General features: G+C 40.3%; 1 protein-coding gene across 1 annotated transcript in view; it reads left to right on the top strand.

The window, feature by feature from the left end:
- SNED1 (sushi, nidogen and EGF like domains 1) overlaps window positions 1-18,319 on the top strand; it is a 482,978-nt gene that overhangs the window by 125,438 nt on the left and 339,221 nt on the right. Inside the window, exons 7-11 of the mRNA XM_053709904.1 lie at window positions 11,202-11,315; window positions 12,406-12,519; window positions 13,916-14,029; window positions 14,550-14,663; window positions 15,261-15,374. Coding sequence (XP_053565879.1) covers window positions 11,202-11,315; window positions 12,406-12,519; window positions 13,916-14,029; window positions 14,550-14,663; window positions 15,261-15,374 — 570 coding nt within the window. The remainder of the gene's footprint in view (window positions 1-11,201; window positions 11,316-12,405; window positions 12,520-13,915; window positions 14,030-14,549; window positions 14,664-15,260; window positions 15,375-18,319) is intronic.

Genomic DNA, 18,319 nt, shown 5'->3' with positions numbered 1-18,319 from the left:
TATAATCATATATAGTTAGCAGGTTATCTACAGAAAACAAGCACGTCGGTCTTTATGTTATTACTGTGTTATTATTGTAACTCAAAACTCTAGAGAAAATCTTCTTCACGTAAAATAGCTTCCTTTCTAAGGCCTAGATTTGGAGTTTGGCGGTAGCCGTGAAAACCAGCGTTAGAGGCTCCTAACGCTGGTTTTAGGCTACCTCCGGTATTTGGAGTCACTCAAAAAAGGGTCTAACGCTCACTTTTCAGCCGCGACTTTTCCATACCGCAGATCCCCTTACGTCAATTGCGTATCCTATATTTTCAATGGGATTTTTCTAACTCCGGTATTTAGAGTCGTGTCTGAAGTGAGCGTTAGAATTCTAACGACAAAACTCCAGCCGCAGAAAAAAATCAGTAGTTAAGAGCTTTCTGGGCTAATGCCGGTTCATAAAGCTCTTAACTACTGTGCTCTAAAGTACACTAACACCCATAAACTACCTATGTACCCCTAAACCGAGGTCCCCCCACATCGCCGCCACTCGATTAAATTTTTTTAACCCCTAATCTGCCGACCGCCACCTACGTTATCCTTATGTACCCCTAATCTGCTGCCCCTAACACCGCCAACCCCTATATTATATTTATTAACCCCTAACCTGCCCCCCACAACGTCGTAGCCAGCTACCTACAATAATTAACCCCTAATCTGCCGACCGCAAAGCGCCGCTACTTAAGTTATCCTTATGTACCCCTAATCTGCTGCCCCTAACACCGCCGACCCCTATATTATATTTATTAACCCCTAATCTGCCCCCCTCAACGTCGCCTCCACCTGCCTACACTTATTAACCCCTAATCTGCCGAGCGGACCGCACCGCTACTATAATAAAGTTATTAACCCCTAATCCGCCTCACTAACCCTATAATAAATAGTATTAACCCCTAATCTGCCCTCCCTAACATCGCCGACACCTAACTTCAATTATTAACCCCTAATCTGCCGACCGGAGCTCACCGCTATTCTAATAAATGTATTAACCCCTAAAGCTAAGTCTAACCCTAACACTAACACCCCCCTAACTTAAATATAATTTAAATCTAACGAAATTAATTAACTCTTATTAAATAAATTATTCCTATTTAAAGCTAAATAGTTACCTGTAAAATAAATCCTTATATAGCTACAATATAAATTATAATTATATTATAGCTATTTTAGGATTAATATTTATTTTACAGGTAACTTTGTATTTATTTTAACCAGGTACAATAGCTATTAAATAGTTAAGAACTATTTAATAGCTAAAATAGTTAAAATAATTACAAAATTACCTGTAAAATAAATCCTAACCTAAGTTGCAATTAAACCTAACACTATACTATCATTAAATTAATTAAATAAAATACCTACAATTACCTACAATTAAACCTAACACTACACTATCAATACATTAATTAAATACAATACCTACAAATAACTACAATGAAATAAACTAACTAAAGTACAAAAAATAAAAAAGAACTAAGTTACAAAAAATAAATTTTTTTTACAAACATAAGAAAAATATTACAACAATTTTAAACTAATTACACCTACTCTAAGCCCCCTAATAAAATAACAAAGACCCCCAAAATAAAAAATGCCCTACCCTATTCTAAATTACTAAAGTTCAAAGCTCTTTTACCTTACCAGTCCTGAACAGGGCCCTTTGCGGGGCATGCCCCAAGAAGTTCAGCTCTTTTGCCTGTAAAAAAAACCATACAATACCCCCCCCAACATTACAACCCACCACCCACATACCCCTAATCTAACCCAAACCCCCCTTAAATAAACCTAACACTAAGCCCCTGAAGATCATCCTACCTTGTCTTCACCTCACCGGGTATCACCGATCGGTCCTGGCTCCAAAATATTCATCCAACCCAAGCGGGGGCTGGCGATCCATCATCCGGTGGCTGAAGAGGTCCAGAAGAGGCTCCAAAGTCTTCATCCTATCCGGGAAGAATGCCAATCAGAATCAAGTTCAATCCGATTGGCTGATCCAATCAGCCAATCAGATTGAGCTCACATTCTATTGGCTGTTCCGATCAGCCAATAGAATGCGAGCTCAATCTGATTGGGTGATTGGATCAGCCAATCGGTTTGATCTTGATTCTGATTGGCTGATTCCATCAGCCAATCAGAATATTCCTACCTTAATTCCGATTGGCTGATAGAATCCTATCAGCCAATCGGAATTCGAGGGACGCCATCTTGGATGACGTCCCTTAAAGGAACCGTCATTCTTCAGTTGGACGTCGCCGGATGAAGATGGGTCCGCGGTGGAGGTCTTCAGGATGGAGCCGGTCCTCATCGGATGAAGATAGAAGATGCCGCTTGGAAGATGATGGTTGCCGGTCCGGATCTACTCTTCTTCCCGGATAGGATGAAGACTTTGGAGCCTCTTCTGGACCTCTTCAGCCACCGGATGATGGATCGCCAGCCCCCGCTTGGGTTGGATGAAGATTTTGGAGCCAGGACCGATCGGTGATACCCGGTGAGGTGAAGACAAGGTAGGATGATCTTCAGGGGCTTAGTGTTAGGTTTATTTAAGGGGGGTTTGGGTTAGATTAGGGGTATGTGGGTGGTGGGTTGTAATGTTGGGGGGGGTATTGTATGGTTTTTTTTTACAGGCAAAAGAGCTGAACTTCTTGGGGCATGCCCCGCAAAGGGCCCTGTTCAGGGCTGGTAAGGTAAAAGAGCTTTGAACTTTAGTAATTTAGAATAGGGTAGGGCATTTTTTATTTTGGGGGTCTTTGTTATTTTATTAGGGGGCTTAGAGTAGGTGTAATTAGTTTAAAATTGTTGTAATATTTTTCTTATGTTTGTAAATATTTTTTTATTTTTTGTAACTTAGTTCTTTTTTATTTTTTGTACTTTAGTTTAGTTTATTTCATTGTAGTTATTTGTAGGTATTGTATTTAATTAATGTATTGATAGTGTAGTGTTAGGTTTAATTGTAGGTAATTGTAGGTATTTTATTTAATTAATTTAATGATAGTATAGTGTTAGGTTTAATTGTAACTTAGGTTAGGATTTATTTTACAGGTAATTTTGTAATTATTTTAACTATTTTAGCTATTAAATAGTTCTTAACTATTTAATAGCTATTGTACCTGGTTAAAATAAATACAAAGTTACCTGTAAAATAAATATTTATCCTAAAATAGCTATAATATAATTATAATTTATATTGTAGCTATATTAGGATTTATTTTACAGGTAAGTATTTAGCTTTAAATAGGAATAATTTATTTAATAAGAGTTAATTAATTTCGTTAGATTTAAATTATATTTAAGTTAGGGGGGTGTTAGTGTTAGGGTTAGACTTAGCTTTAGGGGTTAATACATTTATTAGAATAGCGGTGAGCTCCAGTCGGCAGATTAGGGGTTAATGTTTGAAGTTAGGTGTCGGCGATGTTAGGGAGGGCAGATTAGGGGTTAATACTATTTATTATAGGGTTAGTGAGGCGGATTAGGGGTTAATAACTTTATTATAGTAGCGGTGCGGTCCGCTCGGCAGATTAGGGGTTAATAAGTGTAGGCAGGTGGAGGCGGCGTTGTGGGGGGCAGATTAGGGGTTAATAAATATAATATAGGGGTCGGCGGTGTTAGGGGCAGCAGATTAGGGGTACATAAGGATAATGTAAGTAGCGGCAGTTTACGGAGCGGCAGATTAGGGGTTAAAAATAATATGCAGGGGTCAGCGATAGCGGGGGCGGCAGATTAGGGGTTAATAAGTGTAAGGTTAGGGGTGTTTAGACTCGGGGTACATGTTAGGGTGTTAGGTGCAGACGTAGGAAGTGTTTCCCCATAGCAAACAATGGGGCTGCGTTAGGAGCTGAACGCGGCTTTTTTGCAGGTGTTAGGTTTTTTTCAGCTCAAACAGCCCCATTGTTTCCTATGGGGGAATCGTGCACGAGCACGTTTTTAAGGCTGGCCGCGTCCGTAAGCAACTCTGGTATCGAAATAAATTAAATATGCTCTACGCTCCTTTTTTGGAGCCTAACGCAGCCTTTATGTGGACTCTGAATACCAGAGTTATTTTTATGGTGCGGCCAGAAAAAAGCCAGCGTTAGCTACGCGGGTCCTTACCGACAAAACTCTAAATCTAGCCGTAAGAAAATATGTATGACTTCATCAATTAAATTTAAATCTATGCAAAGAAAAAAACTTAAAGGGACAGTCTACTCCAGAATTGTTATTGTTTAAAAAGATAGATAATCCCTTTATTACCCATTCCACAACTTTGCATAACCAGCACAGTTATATTAATATACTTTTTATATCTGTGATTACCTTGTATCTAAGCCTCAACAGACTACACCCTTATTTCTCCAACATAGGTGTGTCCGGTCCACGGCGTCATCCTTACTTGTGGGATATTCTCCTCCCCAACAGGAAATGGCAAAGAGCCCAGCAAAGCTGGTCACATGATCCCTCCTAGGCTCCGCCTACCCCAGTCATTCTCTTTGCCGTTGTACAGGCAACATCTCCACGGAGATGGCTTAGAGTTTTTTAGTGTTTAACTGTAGTTTTTATTATTCAATCAAGAGTTTGTTATTTTGAAATAGTGCTGGTATGTACTATTTACTCAGAAACAGAAAAGAGATGAAGATTTCTGTTTGTATGAGGAAAATGATTTTAGCAACCGTAACTAAAATCCATGGCTGTTCCACACAGGACTGTTGAGAGCTACTAACTTCAGTTGGGGGAACAGTATGCAGTCTCTTGCTGCTTGAGGTATGACACATTCTAACAAGACGATGTAATGCTGGAAGCTGTCATTTTCCCTATGGGATCCGGTAAGCCATGTTTATTACGATCATAAATAAGGGCTTCACAAGGGCTTATTAAGACTGTAGACTTTTCTGGGCTAAATCGATTCATTATTAACACATATTTAGCCTTGAGGAATCATTTTATCTGGGTATTTTGATATAAGAATATCGGCAGGCACTGTATTAGACACCTTATTACTTAGGGACTTTCCCAAAGCATAAGCAGAGCCTCATTTTCGCGCCGGTGTGGCGCACTTGTTTTTGAGAGGCATGGCATGCAGTCGCATGTGTGAGGAGCTCTGATACTTAGAAAAGACTTTCTGAAGGCATCATTTGGTATCGTATTCCCCTTTGGGCTTGGTTGGGTCTCAGCAAAGCAGATACCAGGGTCTGTAAAGGGGTTAAAGTTTAAAACGGCTCCGGTTCCGTTATTTTAAGGGTTAAAGCTTCCAAATTTGGTGTGCAATACTTTTAAGGCTTTAAGACACTGTGGTGAAAATTTGGTGAATTTTGTACAATTCCTTCATGTTTTTTCGCAATTGCAGTAATAAAGTGTGTTCAGTTTAAAATTTAAAGTGACAGTAACGGTTTTATTTTAAAACGTTTTTGTACTTTGTTATCAAGTTTATGCCTGTTTAACATGTCTGAACTACCAGATAGACTGTGTTCTGAATGTGGGGAAGCCAGAATTCCTATTCATTTAAATAAATGTGATTTATGTGATAATGACAATGATGCCCAAGATGATTCCTCAAGTGAGGGGAGTAAGCATGGTACTGCATCATTCCCTCCTTCGTCTACACGAGTCTTGCCCACTCAGGAGGCCCCTAGTACATCTAGCGCGCCAATACTCCTTACTATGCAACAATTAACGGCTGTAATGGATAATTCTGTCAAAAACATTTTAGCCAGAATGAACACTTGTCAGCGTAAGCGCGGCTGCTCTGTTTTAGATACTGAAGAGCATGGCAACGCTGATACTAATATCTCTGAAGGGCCCCTAACCCAGTCTGATGGGGCCAGGGAGGTTTTGTCTGAGGGAGAAATTACTGATTCAGGGAACATTTCTCAACAGGCTGAACTTGATGTGATTGCATTTAAATTTAAGTTGGAACATCTCCGCATTCTGCTTAAGGAGGTATTATCCACTCTGGATGATTGTGACAAGTTGGTCATCCCAGAGAAGCTATGTAAAATGGACAAGTTCCTAGAGGTGCCGGGGCTCCCAGAAGCTTTTCCTATACCCAAGCGGGTGGCGGACATTGTTAATAAAGAATGGGAAAGGCCCGGTATTCCTTTCGTCCCTCCCCCCATATTTAAAAAATTGTTTCCTTTGGTCGACCCCAGAAAGGACTTATGGCAGACAGTCCCCAAGGTCGAGGGAGCGGTTTCCACTTTAAACAAACGCACCACTATACCCATAGAGGATAGTTGTGCTTTCAAAGATCCTATGGATAAAAAATTAGAAGGTTTGCTTAAAAAGATGTTTGTTCAGCAGGGTTACCTTCTACAACCAATTGCATGCATTGTCCCTGTCGCTACAGCCGCATGTTTCTGGTTCGATGAGCTGATAAAGGCGGTCGATAGTGATTCTCCTCCTTATGAGGAGATTATGGACAGAATCAATGCTCTCAAATTGGCTAATTCTTTCACCCTAGACGCCACTTTGCAATTGGCTAGGTTAGCGGCTAAGAATTCTGGGTTTGCTATTGTGGCGCGCAGAGCGCTTTGGTTGAAATCTTGGTCGGCTGATGCGTCTTCCAAGAACAAGCTACTTAACATTCCTTTCAAGGGGAAAACGCTGTTTGGCCCTGACTTGAAAGAGATTATCTCTGATATCACTGGGGGTAAGGGCCACGCCCTTCCTCAGGATCGGCCTTTCAAGGCAAAAAATAAACCTAATTTTCGTCCCTTTCGTAGAAACGGACCAGCCCGAGGTGCTACGTCCTCTAAGCAAGAGGGTAATACTTCTCAAGCCAAGCCAGCTTGGAGACCAATGCAAGGCTGGAACAAGGGAAAGCAGGCCAAGAAACCTGCCACTGCTACCAAGACTGCATGAAATGTTGGCCCCCGATCCGGGACCGGATCTGGTGGGGGGCAGACTCTCTCTCTTCGCTCAGGCTTGGGCAAGAGATGTTCTGGATCCTTGGGCGCTAGAAATAGTCTCCCAAGGTTATCTTCTGGAATTCAAGGGACTTCCCCCAAGGGGGAGGTTCCACAGGTCTCAGTTGTCTTCAGACCACATAAAAAGACAGGCATTCTTACATTGTGTAGAAGACCTGTTAAAAATGGGAGTGATTCATCCTGTTCCATTAAGAGAACAAGGGATGGGGTTCTACTCCAATCTGTTCATAGTTCCCAAAAAAGAGGGAACGTTCAGACCAATCTTAGATCTCAAGATCTTAAACAAGTTTCTCAAGGTTCCATCGTTCAAGATGGAAACCATTCGAACTATTCTTCCTTCCATCCAGGAAGGTCAATTCATGACCACGGTGGATTTAAAGGATGCGTATCTACATATTCCTATCCACAAGGAACATCATCGGTTCCTAAGGTTCGCATTCCTGGACAAGCATTACCAGTTCGTGGCGCTTCCTTTCGGATTAGCCACTGCTCCAAGGATTTTCACAAAGGTACTAGGGTCCCTCCTAGCTGTGCTAAGACCAAGGGGCATTGCTGTAGTACCTTACTTGGACGACATTCTGATTCAAGCGTCGTCCCTTCCTCAAGCAAAGGCTCACACGGACATCGTCCTGGCCTTTCTCAGATCTCACGGATGGAAAGTGAACGTGGAAAAGAGTTCTCTATCTCCGTCAACAAGGGTTCCCTTCTTGGGAACAATAATAGACTCCTTAGAAATGAGGATATTTCTGACAGAGGCCAGAAAAACAAAGCTTCTAGACTCTTGTCGGATACTTCATTCCGTTCCTCTTCCTTCCATAGCTCAGTGCATGGAAGTGATCGGGTTGATGGTAGCGGCTATGGACATAGTTCCTTTTGCGCGCATTCATCTAAGACCATTACAACTGTGCATGCTCAGTCAGTGGAATGGGGATTATACAGACTTGTCTCCGAAGATACAAGTAAATCAGAGGACCAGAGACTCACTCCGTTGGTGGCTGTCCCTGGACAACCTGTCACGAGGGATGACATTCCGCAGACCAGAGTGGGTCATTGTCACGACCGACGCCAGTCTGATGGGCTGGGGCGCGGTCTGGGGATCCCTGAAAGCTCAGGGTCTTTGGTCTCGGGAAGAATCTCTTCTACCGATAAATATTCTGGAACTGAGAGCGATATTCAATGCTCTCAAGGCTTGGCCTCAGCTAGCGAGGGCCAAGTTCATACGGTTTCAATCAGACAACATGACAACTGTTGCGTACATCAACCATCAGGGGGGAACAAGGAGTTCCCTAGCGATGGAAGAAGTGACCAAAATCATTCTATGGGCGGAGTCTCACTCCTGCCACCTGTCCGCTATCCACATCCCAGGAGTGGAAAATTGGGAAGCGGATTTTCTGAGTCGTCAGACATTGCATCCGGGGGAGTGGGAACTCCATCCGGAAATCTTTGCCCAAGTCACTCAGCTGTGGGGCATTCCAGACATGGATCTGATGGCCTCTCGTCAGAACTTCAAAGTTCCTTGCTACGGGTCCAGATCCAGGGATCCCAAGGCGGCTCTAGTGGATGCACTAGTAGCACCTTGGACCTTCAAACTAGCTTATGTGTTCCCGCCGTTCCCTCTCATCCCCAGGCTGGTAGCCAGGATCAATCAGGAGAGGGCGTCGGTGATCTTGATAGCTCCTGCGTGGCCACGCAGGACTTGGTATGCAGATCTGGTGAATATGTCATCGGCTCCACCTTGGAAGCTACCTTTGAGACGAGACCTTCTTGTTCAGGGTCCGTTCGAACATCCGAACCTGGTTTCACTCCAGCTGACTGCTTGGAGATTGAACGCTTGATCTTATCGAAGCGAGGGTTCTCAGATTCTGTTATCGATACTCTTGTTCAGGCCAGAAAGCCTGTAACTAGAAAGATTTACCACAAAATTTGGAAAAAATATATCTGTTGGTGTGAATCTAAAGGATTCCCTTGGGACAAGGTTAAGATTCCTAAGATTCTATCCTTCCTTCAAGAAGGATTGGAAAAAGGATTATCTGCAAGTTCCCTGAAGGGACAGATTTCTGCCTTGTCTGTGTTACTTCACAAAAAGCTGGCAGCTGTGCCAGATGTTCAAGCCTTTGTTCAGGCTCTGGTTAGAATTAAGCCTGTTTACAAACCTTTGACTCCTCCTTGGAGTCTCAATTTAGTTCTTTCAGTTCTTCAGGGGGTTCCGTTTGAACCCTTACATTCCGTTGATATTAAGTTATTATCTTGGAAAGTTTTGTTTTTAGTTGCAATCTCTTCTGCTAGAAGAGTTTCAGAATTATCTGCTCTGCAGTGTTCTCCTCCTTATCTGGTGTTCCATGCAGATAAGGTGGTTTTACGTACTAAACCTGGTTTTCTTCCAAAAGTTGTTTCTAACAAAAACATTAACCAGGAGATTATCGTACCTTCTCTGTGTCCGAAACCAGTTTCAAAGAAGGAACGTTTGTTGCACAATTTGGATGTTGTTCGCGCTCTAAAATTCTATTTAGATGCTACAAAGGATTTTAGACAAACATCTTCCTTGTTTGTTGTTTATTCTGGTAAAAGGAGAGGTCAAAAAGCAACTTCTACCTCTCTCTCTTTTTGGATTAAAAGCATCATCAGATTGGCTTACGAGACTGCCGGACGGCAGCCTCCCGAAAGAATCACAGCTCATTCCACTAGGGCTGTGGCTTCCACATGGGCCTTCAAGAACGAGGCTTCTGTTGATCAGATATGTAGGGCAGCGACTTGGTCTTCACTGCACACTTTTACCAAATTTTACAAGTTTGATACTTTTGCTTCTTCTGAGGCTATTTTCGGGAGAAAGGTTTTGCAAGCCGTGGTGCCTTCCATTTAGGTGACCTGATTTGCTCCCTCCCTTCATCCGTGTCCTAAAGCTTTGGTATTTGTTCCCACAAGTAAGGATGACGCCGTGGACCGGACACACCTATGTTGGAGAAAACAGAATTTATGTTTACCTGATAAATTACTTTCTCCAACGGTGTGTCCGGTCCACGGCCCGCCCTGGTTTTTTTAATCAGGTCTGATAATTTATTTTCTTTAACTACAGTCACCACGGTACCATATGGTTTCTCCTATGCAAATATTCCTCCTTAACGTCGGTCGAATGACTGGGGTAGGCGGAGCCTAGGAGGGATCATGTGACCAGCTTTGCTGGGCTCTTTGCCATTTCCTGTTGGGGAGGAGAATATCCCACAAGTAAGGATGACGCCGTGGACCGGACACACCGTTGGAGAAAGTAATTTATCAGGTAAACATAAATTCTGTTTTTAGTTCTTTTAACAGACTTGCATTTTAGCCAATCAGTGGTGACACCTAGGTAACTCCACGGTCGTGAGCACAATGTTATCTATATGATACATGTGAACTAATGCCCTCTAGCTGTCAAATGCATTTAGATAAGAGGCGGCCCTCAAGGTCTTAGAAATTAGCATATGAGCCTACCTAGGTTTAGCTTTCAACAAAGAATACCAAATGAACAAATCAAATTTGATGAAAAAGCAAATTGGAAAGTTGTTAAAAATTGCATGCCCTATCTAAATCATGAAAGTTTAATTTTGACTAGACTGTCCCTTTAAGGAAACATTAAACTATTTTTTCTCATGGTTATGACAGATCCGCAATTAAATCTTGTGGAATCTGTTAATGCTCTACAAATAACTAACAATAAATAATATTATTTCTTGCATGATAAAAGCTAAGATTAAAATTGTTTAAAAGGCAAATAAACACTTCTTGCTTTTGTATACATTTGGGCTTTGTCTCAAGCTTCCAAGTGAGGCCAAACTGCAAATTTTATAAGCTGCAAATCGTCAGTTGGTTTAGGCAAATTGCCGCATTTTGTAAACCCAGGTTACAGATTTTGCTTTCTGGCCTATCTAGGGAGTGTGGGCCAAAGCAAAATGTTTAAATAAAAACAAGAGTCCCTTTAAATTAATATTGAAACTAAAATGCATAAGAAAAACTCCCATAAGCATATTTTTTAGGTCTGGAACATCAGTGTGTCAAAATCCATCAATAAATCAAACACCAGACATGATGCTACATTTGAATATATCATCTGTGAAGAAGTCTGTAAAGTGTTTGATACTACAGTATGCTGCATTCTAGGGAGAGGTAGCAGATTGTATGTACTGATGTTCTGCAGGGCCATGTTTGAACATATATGATGGATTGGTGCTTTTTAAATGGCTTTCACATTAAATGGGTTTATGGCAGTTTAGTCCCTGTGTGTCCTGTTTCTCCTAGAGGTATCGCCCTGTACTGATAAGAACTGTCTAAATGGAGGAGAATGTCAAGTTCACAATCAGGCTGCAGTATGTGTGTGTCAGTCAGGATACACTGGAGACAGCTGTGAAACAGGTACATTGATTGAAAGTTTGATGACATAGAGAATACTAATGACTTGTATGGAAAGAATCTGATGTCCAAGGTGTTATTGCAGCCAGACAACTTGTATGTATGAAGTTCATAAGGGCAATTATTACATTGCTTATGGTCATTGCAAGATAACTGTGAATTAAAGGGATGGTAAACTCAATATTGACCGATTATATGATCAATCTTGTTCAGTCTTATTAAATATGCACACCAAATTTCAATTAATAAATTATATAGCCATTTACTTACAATTTTCTTATATTTAATCTGTCTGTTCCGTTAAATCGCCAGCCCCCTGTGACGTCATAATCATTGTTTATTTCTGTTGATTAATCAGCAAGCCTGTCGCCAGACAGGCTTATTTCTATGCAATCTGATTTGCGCATGCGCATTAACGCACAATCCGAGCAATCCGACCATCCAATCAGAAGCTTTTAAATACACAGACGATTTTGCTCGTGCATGTTTTCTGGAACACATGCGTGCATTGTCAGTTACTTACTATCTGTAAACAATTGATATATTTGTATTATGTCACATAAATATATATGACTATATAATATTTAAAATATATATTTTTGGTGGATAATATGATACTATATATTACGTCATGCTCACCAATGCGCATGCGTGAAAAATAATACTGTCGGTAGCGAGCAAATTCTCTGACATGCAGAGAGGGTGGAGACAAGATGAAAGTAGACAATATTCAGTGAGACATCGAAGAGGGGCTGGGCGATGCGGCGCAACAAGGGTTTGAGAATGTATTCAAAATTAAATAAACGTACATGAAAAAATAGTGACATGATAATGCGGTTTAATACTTATTATATTAAAGAATCTAAATCTGTAATTTGACAATAACGGAGTTTACCATCACTTTAAGGAAGGCCTTGCTTTAGGTGAATTGGTGAATTTTAATAATGACACAAAGGACATTTGTGACACAAATACTATAGAAATTAGATTTTTGTGTTTTTCTGGGCAGAACAAGAGACATAAAATAACACTGGTGACAGGACTCGGACTAGTTTCTCATTTTCCCTCTCTTCTTTGACTTGTCTTTTCTCAGAGGTCCGACCATGCTTTTCATCTCCTTGTCAGAATGGGGGAAGCTGTGAGGATCGAGGTGATAGTTACAGCTGTGTTTGCATGGCAAGATTCACTGGAACGCATTGCGAAATAGGTGAACACTGAACCTGTCAATAAACCCTCCCCCAATATTTTCTCACTTATAGAGAAGCCATATTTATTTCTGGAGTGTATATAGTATTGTTACTAGGAGTTGATGGAAAACTGAAAGAAGTCTCAGGAGTTCCTCATTTTGATATTCTTAAATCACTTTTAGCCAAGCAAAGACTCATTTGTAGAGGAGAAAGAGACAGTCAAAGCGATTATCATACACAAAAAAGCAGGCTCTCACTCTGACAGGACCATATTTAGGACTGCCAGATCAGTACCATAGTTGCATGAAGACAAGCCACAAAAAATACCCAGGAAGTACGGTCTGCAATACCTTCCTATTAAATGCTTCTTGAATTAGTTACAATTTGTGAAGTAATAAAAGATCAAGTGGCTACTTTATATAGCTGTTTTATACAAACTTCAACAGGGCAAGTTTGTGAAGATGTTGAAACTCTGGTGAAATTAGCCCATACCTTTAAAAGGCAGGAAATTTTTCTTAAACTATTAAACTATAAAGATTACTCAATGAAAAAGGTTGGCTTGGAAAGTTTTTTAAGCTTCCCTACCCTTTATAGGGCCAGGATAGATTGCAAAAATGTCATAATCCTTAAAGATTTCTTTACTAATATCCAAATAATATTTATGAGCACATAGATTAAGCCTTTACTGCTGTCAAGTTAAGGGTCTCTGAAATTCTCTGTAGCATGAACTTTGCCGGAGAGGCCACAGAGACCTTAGTAGAGTCTCTTCAAGCAATGGTTATATTGATAATAGAAGTCACAAACTAAAAATGAAATGGCTCCACCACACAACACAGAAATCTAAAATAATCGGTATCGATAGGAACACAAATATTTGCATTAATGTAATCTGTATTGGTCCTGTAATGTCCTGGTTGTAAAACAAGAATAACTGATTGAAAGAACTCCCTTTTGAGCTGATGAATCTTAACTAACCCATTTAGCCAGTTTGAGCAGAATGCACCTTTCTTTTTTTTGTTGTGGAACAAAAATTACTAAAAAAAAGTCACCCCATATTATTCCTGTGCAATCTGGATGTATGAAAATCATGAAAGGTTCACATAGTACAAAAAAACTAAATGTATAGGAACACAATAATACATAAAGCATAATTTGAGAGTGTAGACAAAGGAACACTGGCACATAGGTTGTTCTTTGGGGAAGTATGGAACATACAGCTGGATAACTAAAAGAGATGAAGAAAAGCTGGCACAATACAGTGCAGTTAAAGATTTCAGCAAGCTAGGAAGTCCCCACATCGTATTAGAGACAGCTCCTGCAGGAACACACTGTCTAGTGAGGTTATTGTTAACAAAAGGAGTTAAATATGATCCAACTCTTTCCTTTTTTCTTATTTAACACTCTCTTTATCTTAAGAGGTCAAACCGTGCTTATCATCTCCTTGTCTAAATGGTGGAACTTGTGAAGATCTATATATAGATTACAGATGTACTTGCAAACCTGGGTTTACTGGAGAGCGCTGTGAGACAGGTAATGAGGAGCACAAAGGAGACCACAGTGTTTATGGTGTGTTTCTTTTTAATCGGTTACATTCACTGAGCCTTTTTGTTGTAGTATTATACATTTATTGTTGTAAAGTAAACTAAGATTTATAATATTAGACTTATGACCTGTGTTTACTGGAACATCAGTTTACTTTAGTGTCTCTCGGGTGGGGGGCATATGACGTGCTGAGCTAGGCCTAGGCGTGAAACGCGTAGCATTCTAATGGGGACATGTCAGCTGGTCTTTGTGCTTTTTATTAACTTTATGCACTTTTGTTTTTAATGGATACATTAAAAGTTAAATTTTACTCTTCTAGCTGCTCCAGCTTGTCGGTACTTTATTTCAACTTAAATATGAAGAATCTACTCAATTTTATTATAGCTACATTCCTTTTAAAATTCCCTGGGATAACTAATCCACAGAAATAAAATATAATCAATAATTAATGTTTTTTTTTAAGGTTAAGTATTTATTCTTTCTAATATACTGTTTTGTTTGTTCATAGAGCTCAACCCTTGTATTTCCTCTCCCTGTGTAAATGGAGGGACCTGTGAGGATCTGCTAGACAGCTATACCTGTGTGTGCCCTCAGAGATTCACTGGGACACACTGTGAGACAGGTAAAAGGCTCACAGAGCTTGTGATAAGATCTTTAAAGGGTATCCTTTGTTGAAGGAACATGAATGCACTACTGGGATCTAACTGAACACATCAGGTGAGCCAATTACAAGAGGCATATATGTGCAGCCACCAGTCAGCAGCAAGCTCCTAGTAGTGCTTTGCAGCTCCTGAGCCTACCTAGATATTCTTTTGAACAAAGGATATCAAAAGACAGACGCAAATTAGATAAAAGAAGTAAATTGGAAAGTTGTTTAAAATTGCATGCGCTATATGAATCATTCCTTTAAGTATGTGTATTACTGTTTTTTGTAACACGTCTGTATTCCTTTTTGATTCCTACTGTATTAAGGGCAGAGTAGATACAAATGAATGGAAGTAAAGGTATCTTACAATGCACATTTCTTAACATCTGAAGTTCATCTTTGCCAGTGAAAATGTATTTTAGTTACACTGATTTCAAAAAGATTTAGCTTCTTTCCCTATAAATGAGTAAACATCAATATTGCTTGATATTATTGTACATGAGGTTTTGTAACTACAGGGCTCTGTCCTTCCGATTTTTAATTTTATGTCTGATTCTGTTTCTCTGTTTCCAGAGGTCAGACCTTGTGCTTCATCGCCGTGCCAGAATGGAGGGCTCTGTGAGGATATGGGCATTGGTTATAGCTGTGTGTGCTCACAAAGGTTCACAGGGATACACTGTGAGACAGGTAACAGGACCACTGCAACATATCTGGATGATCCTATGGTGTATTTTCTTTAGTGTTTGTTTTGGAAGGCATAGGAGGCTTTTCACAACTTAGGCACTAGTTAATGGGTAAAGAGAAAATAAATATTTATTCCACACGCTCATAAGTGGAGCTAATGGATTTGTTCTTTATAAAAGCTAAACATAAGGCTGAGGGTTACTGGGATATTTACATATTTACTCAATCAATGCGAGAACCCATGGCACTTAGAGTGACTTTAAAATGCTGTTTGGGTTGTTTTGGCATCTAAAAAGGAACATTTTAAAACGTATTGTCTGCTTTTTTGTATATGTTCCTGTGGTTAAAATAAGCCATTTTTTGTTTATGCCTGTGAGATATGGTACTGCCAACCAATAGCAGTTATTCTTTTCAGCAAGTCTCTAGGGATGAAATGTGCGCAGACATGCACTTTTTTTCTTAGCTTCAATATCAAGTTAAAAAGCTTAACTTTTAATCGTCATTTAACAAAAATATTTTCTAAATCAGTGGTTCCCTAAGTGGGTGGTGCTGCCCCCTGGGGGGGTTAGGATTATTGAGAGGGGGCACTGATAGGCATAACATATGGAAGGGGGCACTGGGATTACCTTAAAGGGCACTAGTAGGTAAGGAGTGAAAGAGGATGCTAGTAAGCCCCCTCAATCTTAATGATTATAATTAGTTGTGCTGTAGTCTAGATGTCTAAAGCGAAACAACGTCCATGCTTTGTAGTTGACATTTTACCGCTCTCTGCTTTTAAACCTTTTCATATTATGATAATTTTGGATTATCCTCAATTTATACTCTCTGTCTATGATAGATTGTAGCCAGTAGTACAAATGGAACTCATTCTTAGTTTTACCAATGCTGTAAATAAACAAGTTTTGTTAACTTTAACTGCAGGGTTAGGAATTACTGTGTAATAGCAGGAAACAAAGCCAAGGCCTGTTGTGTCTGAGTATCTCGGCACAGTCGTCTGATGATTGATTTCTAGTCTTTTGTCACAAGAAGTAAACTGTGCAGTGTACATTACATAATATGTTAATAAGTAGAATACATATTGGTGCAGCTGTACAACTATGCTCCATCAATTGAAGCAGCTCCAGATTTCTAAATGTGGCGATTTAGGACTCATATTAAGTGACATAAAACCAGACACTGAGAACTGGTATCACTTTATCAAGTACTTATCAATTCACACCAACAGGACAGTCTCCTGTATGACTATTGAAACATAGTGTGAATAGAAATATGCAATGCTTTGAGCACTCATGCCATAATTAACGCATTCACAATCTTCAATATCAGATATCTGTGAGGAGAAAATCACAAAAAAAGGGCACCTCCTAGTGTGGTACTGCGGTGGTAATGGTAATACAAACAGGTCTTGTATTGTGGTTATACTCACATACGGAGCAGCACCAAATGTGCTAATCGGGGCAAGCTGGGAACTTCCAGTGACCCAGCGACACTGATCCTCCACAAGGATAACAGGATACAGGAAATCCAGGTAATTGGAATGATGAGTCAAGCTCAGGCTCCCATACAGTATAAAAGATATTTTACTTAAAATAGTGGTAAAACACCATGGGTATTCTGTTTCACCCAGGTATATATAAACAATTGTAAGATACAGATTTCAACGCGTTTCTCAGCTCAGCTAGCTGTTTCCTCAGACATCTTGTAGTGCTTTTTTTGGAATGGGAATGATCTCATGGTCCTTTTTTTGGGAATTCTCACCATAGAAGAACACTTTTGGAGTATTTGGACTTGAGATCTCAATGTTTCTTACAAAAGACTCCGATAAGAGAATTATTGCATTCACTGATTGTTTATAACATTCATCATTTTTTATATATGTACACAGATTGGTCTATATTCTGATATACTAAACTGACAGATATTTTATATCTTATACCATAGCGCCCCCTTGAGCGGGACACTTTTGTGTCATCAGCAGTTTTGGCAATCTTCAATATATAGCTATACAATATTCCATAGAGTAGAAGGAATGTGGATTCTATACACATAGGCCTAGATTTAGAGTTGGGCGGTAGCCGTCAAAACCAGTTAGAGTTAGAGGGTCCTAACGCTGGTTTTTACCGCCCGCTGGTATTTGGAGTCAGTCAGGAAAGGGTCTAACGCTCACTTTGCAGCCGCGACTTTTCCATACCGCAGATCCCCCTACGCCATTTGCGTATCCTATCTTTTCAATGGGATCTTTCTAACGCCGGTATTTAGAGTCTTGGCTGAAGTGAGCGTTAGAAATCTAATGACAAAACTCCAGCCGCAGAAAAAAGTCAGTAGTTAAGAGCTTTCTGGGCTAACGCCGGTTTATAAAACTCTTAACTACTGTGCTCTAAAGTACACTAACACCCATAAACTACCTATGCACCCCTAAACCGAGGTCCCCCCACATCGCCGCCACACTATTAAAATGTTTTAACCCCTAATCTGCCACTCCGTACACCGCCGCCAGCTACGTTATCCCTATGTACCCCTAATCTGCTGCCCCTAACATCGCCGACCCCTATATTATATTTATTAATCCCTAATCTGCCGCCCCCGCTATCGCTGACACCTGCATATTTTTTTTAACCCCTAATCTGCCGCTCCGTACACCGCCGCCAGCTACATTATCCCTATGTACCCCTAATCTGCTGCCCCTAACACCGCCGACCCCTATATTATATTTATTAACCCCTAATCTGCCGCCCCCAACGTTGCCTCCACCTACCTACAATTATTAACCCCTAATCTGTCGACCGGATCTCACCGCTACTATAATAAATGTATTAACCCCTAAAGCTAAGTCTAACCCTAACACCCCCCTAATTTAAATATAATTTAAATCTAACTAAATAAATTAACTCTTATTAACCCCTTAATGACCACAGCACTTTTCCATTTTCTGTCCGTTTGGGACCAAG

This window comes from Bombina bombina, chromosome 4, assembly GCF_027579735.1.
Source record: "Bombina bombina isolate aBomBom1 chromosome 4, aBomBom1.pri, whole genome shotgun sequence".
Taxonomy (NCBI): domain Eukaryota; kingdom Metazoa; phylum Chordata; class Amphibia; order Anura; family Bombinatoridae; genus Bombina; species Bombina bombina.
The sequence above is the reverse complement of the archived record's forward strand: the minus strand, read 5'-3'. Positions and strand labels throughout refer to the sequence as shown.